Source organism: Aythya ferina (assembly GCF_964211825.1).
Source record: "Aythya ferina genome assembly, chromosome: 5".
Taxonomy (NCBI): Eukaryota; Metazoa; Chordata; class Aves; order Anseriformes; family Anatidae; genus Aythya; species Aythya ferina.
The window spans coordinates 41,167,343-41,180,810 of record NC_140301.1 but is presented as its reverse complement, the minus strand read 5'-3'; the positions used below and the strand labels follow the sequence as shown (position 1 = coordinate 41,180,810).

The 13,468-nt window shown below is 35.2% G+C and overlaps 1 protein-coding gene across 7 annotated transcripts in view; it reads right to left on the bottom strand.

Moving 5' to 3' along the window:
- SLC25A21 (solute carrier family 25 member 21) overlaps window positions 1–13,468 on the bottom strand; it is a 250,378-nt gene that overhangs the window by 21,790 nt on the left and 215,120 nt on the right. For all 7 annotated transcript variants that reach the window (XM_084521693.1, XM_084521696.1, XM_084521697.1 and 4 more), the window contains 2 exons: window positions 6,191–6,257; window positions 1–60 (listed from right to left, as the gene is read on the bottom strand). In XM_084521693.1, coding sequence (XP_084377819.1) covers window positions 1–60; window positions 6,191–6,257 — 127 coding nt within the window. The remainder of the gene's footprint in view (window positions 61–6,190; window positions 6,258–13,468) is intronic.

Sequence of the window (13,468 nt, the reverse complement as noted above, 5' to 3'; positions counted from 1 at the left end):
CAGTCCTGGTGGTAATGATGCATATGCTAATAGCTTCTTGTATTGTTCAAAGGTGAAAAACTGTAAAGAAAATTAGATTGAGACTGCATGGGAAAAAAAAATGAGTTAATTATACAAATTAATAAAACCAAACTACAGGGAAGTTCCACTACCTCATATCTTGAGTAGCCACATGAAGTTCTGCAAAGAAACGTAAGCTACTTTTTTTTTTTTTTTTTTTTTTTTCATGCTCTCTGTAGCAGTGTTTGATGTGCAATAGTAGATTAGGCTTCAGAACTGATTTTATTAGTATATTGTGCACAACAGCAGCATAAATGCAATTAAGGTTTTATGTAAGAGTTCACTTACAACATATAGTTCTTGTTTCCAATTTATTATTTTTCCTCTAACATCTAATTTTCATACACTTGTATAAATGTAGTAGTGTAGTAGCAGATACTATTATTTGCCACCAGAAATCACCCTCATATTTAATATATTGCAATCATCTTCACATTTTTAATGAGAAAAATGTAATTGCAGATTGTGAAGACAGAAAGTCTGTAGATTTTTATAGTGTTTCACTTTCATATCCATTAATTTTCAGAATACTTTTTTTTTTTTTGGGGGGGGGGGGGGGGAGGGGGAAGGCTTTTCTCAAAACCAAAGCAGAATTGTCCTCTCAAATACAATCCTGGCCACCCTTGCTAAAAAAAAAGAGAACTCAGACTACAGCATACTGAAAACACGGTTGCCAGGATCCTAAGGAGAACTTAAGTTTTTTTTAAGAATGAAGACTGAAAGAGAAAAAATGTTTGTCATGTTTAGTCTAGCAAAAAAGGAAGCTGCAAGGGAATGAAAAACAAGGAAAGGAGAGAGAGATGTAACAAAAAGTGGGTATAAATGGGTATAAAGTACTCATAAGTGGATTGTGGCTAGACATAAGATGAAACATTCTCACAGGCAAAGAAGTGGGGTCTTAAAACAATCTTCCAATAGGAGGGTTCTTAATTACTTTTTAGAGAGAGTTTGATAAATTTCTGAAAGGTAAACATAGAGCAGCAGCAGACTAGACTTGTTGACCTAAGAGATCCTCTCCAGTCCAGCGCTCCCATGAACACCAAGACACCCTGAAGCCCATCTTATTTCTAATTCATATTCAGCAAATATGTATGAGACCACTGTAAAAGCACTTCAGGCTGATGGCACATAAGATAGTTCTGAGGGCAGTGAAAAGGAGGCTAGAGCATGATGAATGAGGATAGCAGAAAATCTTGTGGGTTAGAGTAGATATTTGAGTTCCAGGGAAAACTAGATACTGGAAGTGTTATTTCATGTAATTTTCACAGGAGGAACACTGTGAGGCCTGGAACTAAAGCTCCCTACTTGTGACTCCTGTCTATCTATCCAGTATTCACTATTTTGTGTGCAAAAGGGAAGTGGCTTTTACATGGCATGTCCAGTGTTACATGACTGAACAACAAAAACATGCCACAGCTTCACCAGGACTGCATAAACACATGTGGATATTTACTGGAGCAAGAGCTGTCTCATCCCTATATAGCAAAAATAAATAACTAAAATCTCTTACTTTCTTGGCTACTTTCCAAAGCTAATCTGTACCACTTTGTTAGTTTAGAGGAAACTGTGAAGTTTGAAGAAACTGTGAACAGTGAAGGTGGGATCCACTGAAAGTCTGTGCATTTCACTCCCGTCTATGAGACCATGAACACTCACATATCAGCTAGCATGAATATAACATACTGTTTCACTATGAGAAAAAGGCAATAGGAAATGAGGCCAACAGAGATGTGGGAATCTTAAGAAACATAAGGGAATAGATTTTTTGGGCAAATCAGAAAGACCTATGCTGGGTCTCATCCAAAGAAGACATCCTCAGTCCCTCAGGCTCAGTTATCACAAACCTATCAGAACAAAACATCCTTTCCATAAACCAAAAGAAATAGAATGAGCACTAAATTGACATTTTAGCTTGTTTATAACCCTGTCCTATGGCTAATTCAGTAAGGTTCTTCAGTCAAGGTCTGGTTCATCTGGAAAGTCACTAGAATCTTGCCAAAACCAGCAGAGAAATAGATGTTAATGAGTTGATAACAACACCATATTTACAAAAGGGGTGAATGTGTATTACACTTCTATAATGTAAAATTAAGATGTTAAATCCTGAAACTTGAAGGACTAATACTCTGGCCAGTGGATATACACTTTTTTATAATCAATAAGTATTATGTAAAATTTTGCAGAAAAGGCCCTAGAACCAGAGCCTAGACTGTAATTGCCCTGTGTAGAGATTGAACACAAATCTTGCAAACATCTTGCAAATATGTTTAAAATCATTGTACTGGCCTTGGCAACAATAATAAAAGATAGAAGTGTTACTTAGACTGTAGATACATCTTGGATAACTAAAATATAATGAGGTATTCCTTCTTCCATAATGTGTAATATTTTTTCAGTTTTATTTTTACTTATAGGTAAAAGGAAATCTTTGGAAAGTGTCAGTTGTAGGTAGGTGAATTACTTCTCTAAATGAAATTCATTTCTTATTGAGGCAAAGTTTGCTTTATTCTCTGTCCAGCATCTTTCTACTCATTGTTACCCTCCTAACCTTTAATGGAATTTCTGGTATTCCTTAATGTTTTCCATAGTGTCACAGATCAGTAAAATGGTTGTAATAAAGGCAGAAATACATTACCTAGCAATTTTTTGGTCTTAAAATTTTTACCTTAAAAATCAATACTTTCCTAGAGTCATAAATAAAATAATGAGATAATAGTAACTATGCCTCATATAATTTTTAAAAAGAAAACAGATAAATAAAAGGATCAATATAGATGTTGCTGGGTATACAAGTGGCCAGTATACATACAATTTTGCCAAAAGTATCCAACTTTATCATATGGGTTTATATTATATATGTATGCCAAAATTGTTTTTAAAAACAGAGTAATTTGTCTTTTTCTCTACAGTTTTATTAAGTTAACAGCTTTGTGCAAAAAAAAATCCCACAATAAATGTATTTAAAACATGCTTTTGTGTATAGAATAACCAATATTGTCCATCTGGCAAAGATACACTTTAATACTCAGAGAACAGTCAGACTACTTACCAGATGTCTCAATAACTCTAAGGTAAAAATATATGCTTGAAACAAGATGTCTGGGAATGCACGAACAATATAAATTTGCCCCAAAAGTTCATCTGTTAACCATTGTATTGGCATCATCACTTTCCTCCAAGTTCAGTCTAACATAAAGTTATAAACTTTGACTTTTCGTTTTCCAGAAATACCAGCTTTCTTTTTTTAGAAGGGAAATATAGAAAAAAAAAAAGCAATATATACATGAGAACCTACTTGCCTAAAACTGAACCTGTATCTTCAACACTTAGCATTAAAGCTGAATAACTGTGGCTAAGTAACTTCATTTTATCAGATTTATATTCATTATCAAATAACCATGCCATGTAAATACAATATTCCAGTAGCAAAACTAAATTTCTTAATACAAAATCTGCCTTGCCCCTTCTCTGTACGCTTTCATGAGGTATAAAAGACACTTTATCTAGAAGTTTTCAAAAGAGTTCATTACAAACCAAGTCTGAGAAATTGCCTCTCTACTTTTTTTTTTTCTTTTCCCTTAGACCTCAATGCCATAGTCATTGATGTAGTTCTCCATGACCCTAAATCTCACTAGTCAGGTTGGCAGCAGACAAGACGCATATTTGGGCCTGTTAAAATGAGGAAAACCATTAGAAGAATAAAAGGTGGAGAATAACCAAAGAAAGCAGTGGCTTTCCAGTGTTGTTTCACATTCATATCCAAAGAAGGTTAGTGGAAATTTTAGCCAAGCTGAATTCTCTTCAGGCCTAAGCAAAGATTTAAATTCCACTTTGGATGTTAGAAATTGTGCTGGCAGATAACACCTGACATTAAATAGCTTCAGTATCCAGGAACTTAAAATCACTTAACTATAATGCCCTATCCTTTCACTGAACCATTGTAATGTAAAATATAGCCGATATCTCAAGATAAAGTGAAGTCCTGTTTGTGTCTTTGGAACACTATAAAATTTAAAATAAAAGTGTAAAGAATTAAAGAATTCAATGATTTATTTGAAAGCATGTTTAGCATTTAAATCTGATTCTCAAGATTTCAGAAAAAATACTGGGTCCTAATGTAAATGTTCAAGAACTAAGTAGAAAGCATCCCACTAAGAAGTCATGAGCTTATGAAGTATAAAAGGAGGCTGAGAGAAATGAATTTGTTTATCCTGATGATATGAAGGCTAAGGGGATCTAATTCCTGCCTTCCACCATACGAAGCAGCGTTACAGAGAAGACAAAGACAGAAACTTCGCAGAGGACCACTACAAAAGCACAAGAGGCAATAGGCAAAGTTGAAACAGAGGAAATTTGGGTAGGATATATAGCAAAAATCTTCACAGTGAGAGCATTTAAGCACTAGAGCAGGAGCAAAGAGAGGCTATATCCTTGAAGATCTTCAGAACTCAGCTAGACAAGGTACCTGAGCAACATACTCTAACCTGAAGTCAGCCATGCTTTGGGCAGGACGTTCACCAGATGACCCACAGAGATCTCTCAACTTAAATGTTTTTATGATTCAACAGTCATATTGAATATTGTGGGGTTTAAACTGACTTAATCAACATGAGTAAAAGAAAGTGACCCATGATTTTTGAAAGACTCAAGATGGTAGGAGAAAAATCAAAGTTGGGGTTGTATTTTAACTACAAATATGCTGGAATCTAAAATACATGATCAGATGGACTTTGAGCTGTTCCAACTGAAATGCAACGAAGAGAAAAAGAAGACATTACAGTCTGAAGAGAACAAGTTAGGAAGCTTTTAAATATCATCCATTTATTCTTCACTGCCATTTTGCTATTAAATAGAAATTCAGTTTGCTTAGTTGTACTAAATAATTTTGAGATAGGTGACACATATCGTTGGCATCTATATGCTAATGCAAACAAGATGACATTAGCAGAACTCCTTTAGGATTCTATTACAAGGTCACATCCTGGCACTTAATACAAATATTATTCCTCCGTAAAGGAATTGGAACATGAATGATTAATTGCAGGCTAAGGCCCAGGATCATATGCAGTCTTTTTAGAAAGACACACACACACACACACAAAAAAAAAAAAAAAAAAAAAAAAAAAAAAAAAAAAAAAGATCAAGACATTCTGTACAGTAACTGCTTTAAGACATATTTGTTGCAACTATAGAAAACTTCAAAGTTCTGAAGTAAAAGACAAACTTTCATTCATAACACCATGGATGCTTTGGCAGATTTCGAACTGTAAGGTGAAATGTTTATTTAGTAGCACTAAAAAAAAGGGTTGCATTTCATAATTGAAAAAATTGGTGTATTGATATTCTTTGCCTAGGAGTGTTACTAAAATAATGTTCCAGAAGTTGAAATAGAGGATAATAAAGAAAATCAGATCAACATTTGATGTTGAATACACTGTTATAGGCTAGCATCCAGTTCAAGTGTAAGAGAGCTGGAATAAAAAATTCTTTGCATGCTAGAAAGTTGTACCCACTAATATATTCAATATGTAAGAAAGCAAGAGTATGGAGCAGTGTTCTTTTGAGTACCAGAAAACTCCAGACAGCACTTCAAACCTACTACTTCAAGTTACTTAGTAAGTGCTTACCAGGAGTGCCTTCTTTAAAGGCTTCATTTATTAAGCTATTCTGAGTATTAATTGTTTGGTAAGTTGGCAGGCATTTCCAATAAAACAAAATGTCGATATTAGAGGTAATTATGAGGCTAAAATCTGAAGTACTAGTACTCTGTTATAAACATTGCTTATTGCAAAGTTTGATTGCAATTTGTAATTACAATTTGTTTTTCAGTAACAGTTTATATATTTATAGCCTAGCAAATATAGCCTAGAATTTTAAAGCTCTATATTACACTTCTTAATCAAGAACAGTTTTTATTGTGCTGTTCAACAGGAAAGTTTCCTCCTTGTAAAAATCAGAGAATCAATTTGCCAAAGCTTAAGAATCTAATGCGTAGGAGAATCAGTGTAGGAGAAATAAAATATTTTAGAGCTGACACTCTCTCTACTTTAAAAGGGGAAGTATGTTTATATTATTATTATTATTATTATTATTATTATTATTATTATTATTATTATTATTATTATTTTACCTTCACTGCCCTTTTGGGTGTCTCAGCTAAGATGGGAGGGAGTATTCCCTTGTAGAAGCCAAGCAATCTATTGAAGAAAAAAAGGAAAATATTTTTGTATGGATAAATAACAGTTCATTGCCATACTACCAATTCTATTTTCACTTTTATGTAAAGCAACTAACATTTTAACATTTTTAAGCATACAAATAATAGTGATGCTCTTTGCTTGCTTGCCTGCTAAATAATGTTTTACCTATTCTATCATGTGCTGGTGAGAAGACAATCAAAATAAAGTAATGAATAAGTAAAAATTCAGTCCATTTTTCCTGAGTAAACAAGTAACTATATTGAAAAAAAGAAGAACAATTTTGAAAAGGAAGTATTATTTATTTCATTTGAAAATGAAAAGGAAGTATTATTTAATTGTATTAATTTTCTTAACGTTGCAATGATATTTAAAATTGAAGTCATGACATACTGTTTTGGGAAAAAAAAACTGCGACCAGTAAGTTACATACAAAACCTGCATGCTCATCTCAGATACTAGGTTAAGGCATCTTTTAAAATTTAGTTTTACATATGCTTGAAAATATATGAAATAACCTTTGTATGACAACTTAATTTTAAACACAAATTAGCTGTTCACAGAAACATAACAGAATACATGTAATTTGTCTTGGAAAAAACATTCAGGCAGTATCTTGCTGAGGTACACTTTCAGTTTATAATAGCTGCAGTCTTTTGGAGTTGGTCTGAAGCTAAAGATCAACTTGTTGTGTCACTTTGCATTGGAGTATCTAAAGTTTATATATAATATATATATAAATATATATATATATAAATATATATATATGTCATATATATAATTACATATAAACATTTTATATATAATAATATATAATACTTTAATATAATTTTATGTCTTGCTACAAGGACACGTGGTATTTGAAGACAGCCTGAGTTCTGCTTACAAGACCAGCGTGGACACATAAGGTTGGGTATTGGAAATGTCTAAACATCAGGTAGTTCTTAAGAACCACAGCTAAGAGCAGATGTAGTTCTGTTTGCTAGGCCTCCACATCGCCTAGGTAGTGCTTAGCTCAGAATGATGTCTGATGCGATGAGCAAGAAAGTACCTTGCCAGCCAACACAGGTATATCTTAAAACTTATCATCTTCAGAGCTCATATTTTTCTTCCCTGTAAGAAGTAAACTTTCTATAGACAAAATCACTTTTTAAAGCAAAGTTTTTATCCTTTTGAAATATTTAAAGGTTGAGATTCAGTTTTATAAAAGTCTATTATGTGGAATAATTTTACAGGGTGTAGAAGAGTAAGCACAACAGAATCTCCTATAGTTGTCCTGTGAACATCAAAAGAAACTGATTAAGTTTATGCTCCCCACCTGACTATAAAAAAAAACACAAATTCTCTATCATCTTTTTCACCTTTCTTCTAACATTTCTTTGAAGTCCTCTTCCTAAGCTGCTCCCATGTAAATAAAATATTTAGGCTTTTTAAGACTTTCCAGAGTGGGAATATCATTTAACCTTCCTCTGAAGTGAGCAATGTACAGATTCCAGTCCATGCTGAAAAGAAATGTTGAACATTTTATACAATGATGGTTTCATGACAAGAATACTGAAAGCCCTTGGATAAGAGATTTCAGGAATTCAGTCAAGGAGTTAGATGTTTGAATTTCCCCCAAGCCTCAACTTAGGAACATAACTATATATAGATACTTAACTATGTACATATATCTATAACCATATGTACCCCTACAGATGTAGATATAGATATAACCATACAGATAGATATACGTATCCACAGATATTGATATAGTGATATAGATACAGTGGATCCATGCTTAATCTTTAACAGTTCATACATATTCAGTTTACGCTTGCTGATTCAGCAAGCTATTGAAATATTGAATGACTTTACACAAGTGATTCATACAGTTTAATGTGAGTTCAAACTGAAATTGAGGTCCAAGTAGGATCAGCAACAAGAACACAGATCCCCATAAACACTTTCTTCCTTTCAGCTCAATCTAAAACTCTGTAAGCATATCTACAACAGGCATCCTGTTTAGAATTTCTAGTACTCCAGCATGATTGGAAATGGAAAATGAAACATACTCCACTGCTCTACTCATAAGTGTAGCTTTCGCTACAGAGAAGTGAGACCTGAACTTCATCCAGATTTTCTCATTACTAAAAGATGAATAAGCAGAGGAATATGCAGTGTAACAACTCTGTTAGTTCTAGAATCCCACTGCGTCATTACCTAGACAGTAGTACAGGTTGCTTTTTTAGTGTAGCCTTCATATATACTGAAATATATGCAGTTATTGAATATATAAATGTAACATTCCCGTGATCTCTGAAGGTCTTAGGGAAACTCCAGAGAAAATGTGAAGCAGAAGGATATAGCAGGAATAAAGCAACAGATCTGCCATTTCAGCAGTCTTGGGAGGCAGATAATTCTGTCTAAAAGTAACAACATTCTATCATATTTGGTGTTGAAATAGCAGCAATTCAGATGATCATCTGGCTAGGCTGTGGGTTGTTTGAAAATTCTAGAGAAATGGGAACTGAAAGTACAACAATTATCCATTGCTCCTGAATCTCAGAGTCACAGAATGACTGAGGTTGGCAGAGACCTATGGAGGTCATCCAGTCCAGCCCCCTGCTCAAGCAGGGCTCCCTAGAGCAGGTTGCCCAGGACCATGTGTAGTCAGGTTTTGAATATTTCTAAGGAAACTCCACAACCTCTGTGGGCAACCTGTGCCAGTACTCCATCACCTTGACAATAAAGAAATCCTGCTTGATGTTCAGACAGAACCTACTGTGTGCCTATTGCCTCTTGTCCTGCTACTGGGCACTACTGAAAAGAGCCTAGCTCCATCTTCTTTGCACCCTCCCTTCAGGTATTTAGAGATATTGATGGGATCCCCCCAAGCCTCCTCTTCTCCAGGTTTATCAGTCCCAACTCTCTCAGACTTTCCTCATATAAAAGATGCTCCAGCCCCATAATCATCTCTGTGGCCATTGCTAGACTTTCTCCACTAAATTCATATCTCTTCATGTATTGGGAAGCCCAGAACCGATCAGAGTACTCCAGGTGCAACCTCACCAGAGCGGAGTGGAGGTGAAGGATCACCTCCCTTCACCTGCTGGCAGCACTTTTAACGCTTGAGAGAGCTAGCACTTCAGGGAACCTGGAATGCTGATGTCCCAGAAAGGGTCAGGGTCTGTGCTATTTATTTATGCTCATAATAGTGCCTTGCAGGTATGTCCTTGCTTAAATGAAAATGCTCTTTTGCTTGAGGTAATAGCTTAAACCCTGATCTGTTGATTTTTTGTCCCTCTTGGTTCCCATCACCCCAGGCCCTTTGCTTGTCAGCTCCATCCTCTCTGTTGCAAGTCTGCTGGTAGCTCTCACCCTCACCTGTTTTCCCTGGTTTAAAGCCCTCACCAGGTTGGCCACCCTGACCCAAAGATACATGTGCAAAGATATCACTGTGCATGTTATGTGAAAGCTGATCTGCTGCAAGGCCAGCACAACAATGTTCTCTTAGAAGAACCTCCACTGTGAGTGAGGAGAATGTGCAGAGCTCAGCAGCTGACCCTACAACTGAGTTTCACTGCTTTACTTCTCTTTTCTTCTGTGGAGGCATATTTCACTGTGAAAAACAGACAGGAAGGAGTTAAGGTCTATTCCTATGGAACACATTAAGTTTAGAAATCTAAAAACACATGAAAACTTTGAGGATATACATACGTATATGCAATATGTAATTCAGTAAACATGGTAAAGACTAGTTCAGTATTTAATTATGAAATGTGGCTTTTTTTTTCTTTCTTTTTTTTTCTTTCCCTTTCTTTTTTTTACCTCACTTGAAATAAGAGTGGAAAAAAAGGTTACAAAGAAAAGTTACTGAGATGAAAGGAATAAGCAACTAAAACACAATCTCTTCTCATCACCACATCTTGTCAACTGAATAAACTTTTGCATTAAGCACAAATTCATATAGAAAATTCTCTTCCTGAGGTGGAGCAGCTGCCCTCAGCTTTTCCAAATAATGCTTTAAAAATCATGCCCATTAAGGACTTATTTATTTGAAATTTTGCAGAATTAGCTATTTACATGTATTTATTTTTCAAATCTAGCATGATGATAACAGAAACTTAAATGGTTCTCATGTCAGCCAGAAAGTACATACTACACACAAAGATTTATACTTCTTTTTACCTTGGTCAATAATACTTCTTTTTTCCTTGGTCAATAACACTGAGTTAGCACAGAGTGTATAACATTTTTCAAAGTCAACTAATGAATGGTGATGACATTTCACATTTGAAAGATATTATCACCTGGATTCAGGCCTTCCTACAGAAAACCGGTGTTCAGAAAAATTATGGAACAGCAGCAGCAATCACTGCAGCACGTGATAGAAGAGAGAGGATGTGACATCATATCCCTAGCTAGAAACATTGGAAAGAACAAGTAAATCTCTAACAGAAACACAGCTACATCTTATTTTGTTTCAGCAATAAGGGTCTAAATGAACATCACCATTCAATTGTATTCTGGGCAACAGCCCAAACTCATCTTTGCAGCAGTTGATTTTGAAACATTACAGTCAATCATATCTTCTCAATTTGTTCTTTCAGGCTTTTGCTATCCTTCTGGTTTCCATTTCTTGTTTGGAAGCCTTGAGTCATTCAGCCTGGCAAGACAACCAACCCAAATCAGTTATTTTCTTCAAATTATGCTGAAATTGGGATCTTGCTTAGTTTGTTGTTTTCTTCCTCTCTTTCACATAATTTTTCCTTTAAGGATCTAATAAAGCTGATTGAATGCATGAACACAATATTGCTTTTCTCCTGTTGCTGTCAAATCTAAGTCCCTTACCCACATTGTTTTATAATTGAAACAAAATACCTCTTAGATCCAATTCTACTTTCATTACCTCTGCATTATCCCAAGTATAAATAAAAGACCTAGGTTTCATGATCATGTCAGTTATATTAATTGGAATGCACAACTTTCTGTTTTTACAAGAATTTTTCTTTCAACAAAGGGAAGGAATTTTGAAGACATGCTTGGCAGAAGGCTGGATATTCTTAAAAAAAAAATAAAAAATCAGAACACATACCTGAATGTAACAAAATTTGCTTAAAATTTTATTTATACCAAGGAAAGATACTTGTGGTATGTAACATTATGTGAATTTATTACTATCACAAGGTAAAACAACTGAAAATGGGCCAATATGACTTTATTATATGCTAGTAGTGTGAAGTAATTTTATGATGACCTAACAGGAGATTTCAAAGATTTTAAATTCCCAGAAGTTAGAGGAAAACTATCAAGTGCTTAGTGAAAACAGACACAAATTAGTACTTCCTGCTGCGAAAAATGGACAAACAATTTAGCTATTTATTTTGAGAGCAGCAACCTACTAGCCAATTGTCACACATGTAGTTCATCCTAATCGCTATGCCTACAACTGTTTGCCCATCTGAAGAGGTATGCTGTAGGGAAGTCTGGGTGTCATTCAGCAGGAATAGGCACGGAGCTGGGCATACTTTAAAAGATATTAAAGGTTGGAAACATTCATAGAAAACCAGGTTTCAACACTCTGTTGCTATCCAATTTTTTTTTTTTTTTCTTCTTGTGAAGTATGTTATGTATATTATCCTACTGCAAATGTTAAACACATGTCACTACAGGAACCTCAGAGAAAGCTATTAATGACATACTTATCCAAGTTAGCTTCTGAATTTCTATTATGCAAATATATTTCTGTATCTATGCCTCTTATACAGATACCTGCCATTTTAGACATCAGCACTAAATACTAGGTACTTATTTTCACGTCATATTTATTTTTTTTCTTCACTGAACTCTCATTTATCTAGATCACCATTGGCTAAAACACATGGGAATTAAGGAAAACATTTTTTTTTTTTTTCACAGCAAGTAAAAGTAATACAGAATTATATGTTACCATGGGGCTGCAGTAACACTTATGTTATACTATATGTTAAAAGAAGACGAAAAGTCCAGCTATAAGGATACTAGAAGTACACTGACTCAGGAAAGAAATCCCTCAAATAAGTTAAGGCAACGTGGAGTATGAAATGTGACTGGCTAAAAAGGAAGAGACCATCAGTGAAAGGTACTCTTAAGATACTTCAGAAAAATACTAAACAGTGGAGGAGCTGGCTCAGAAACAATCAGACTGGCTAAGGAACGGATTAATAATCAACATCAACCTACCTCACTTATTTAAAATGACAGTCATCACCATATTTACTGCATGTGGGTCAGATTATGAAGTTATTATGATCCATCATCCATGTGACTTTGTTATTCTTACTGAGAAATGAGTCTTTCTTCCATGACTTTTAATCACCTCTCAATCTCTTGTTCAAAATCCTTGCTAATTTTTGGCTTTCTAGTCTACACTCTGAATTTAAATGAGTTACAGGACACACCTAAATATAAATCCCTCAAGAGAGGGAAAGACGATACCTTCCCCTTCCTTTCTCGTGTCTATGGCAGCAAAAAGCGGGAGTAGAAAAAGGGATCTTTGTTAGAATTTCTCACTATTCAAATGATTGCCCTCCATACTACTTATTCCTGTATGCTTTCTGGGTTTCACTCTACCTAAGCATTTAAAAAAAGAAACACCTAGGAAGGTGAAGTTTAAAGTTAAAGCCCTGCAATGTAATGGACAACATAGCCTCAACAGTTTTCCATGTGTGAAAAACCAAAAACAAAAACATTTTGTTCTGACTTTTTGTTTTGAATATGATTATAAATTAAGTGTACATTATTATCCTGTATTGCTTAAGTAGATGCACTTAAGTAAAATTTATCTGGATTTTTAAACATCTAAGTACTCAAATCTATTTCAGATACAACAACTAATTGAAAATGTGCTTAATTAAAGAAACGACTGCCATAAGCTGTTCAGAGTAGGTCAGTCATTCAGACACCCACACCCTGGCATGCCTCTAGGCTGAGTCCTCAGCTGGTATAGCCATTTACCAGCACCCATCAGCAGCTGAGCCTGGTGGCCTGATGCTGGAGCAGCTGTCTGTGTTGGCAAAGCAGGCAACAGCTGTTTGTGGGACACATTTTGCTGGGGAGAGTGCAATGCAAGTGCCTGGAGCTGTAAAGCTGGACTGACCACTGCTGCCAAGGGAGGAATTGGGCCATATGGGATGATGGTGACTGCTGCGTGGTGGAGAGGCAGGACCCTGCCAGCTGCAACAAGCACT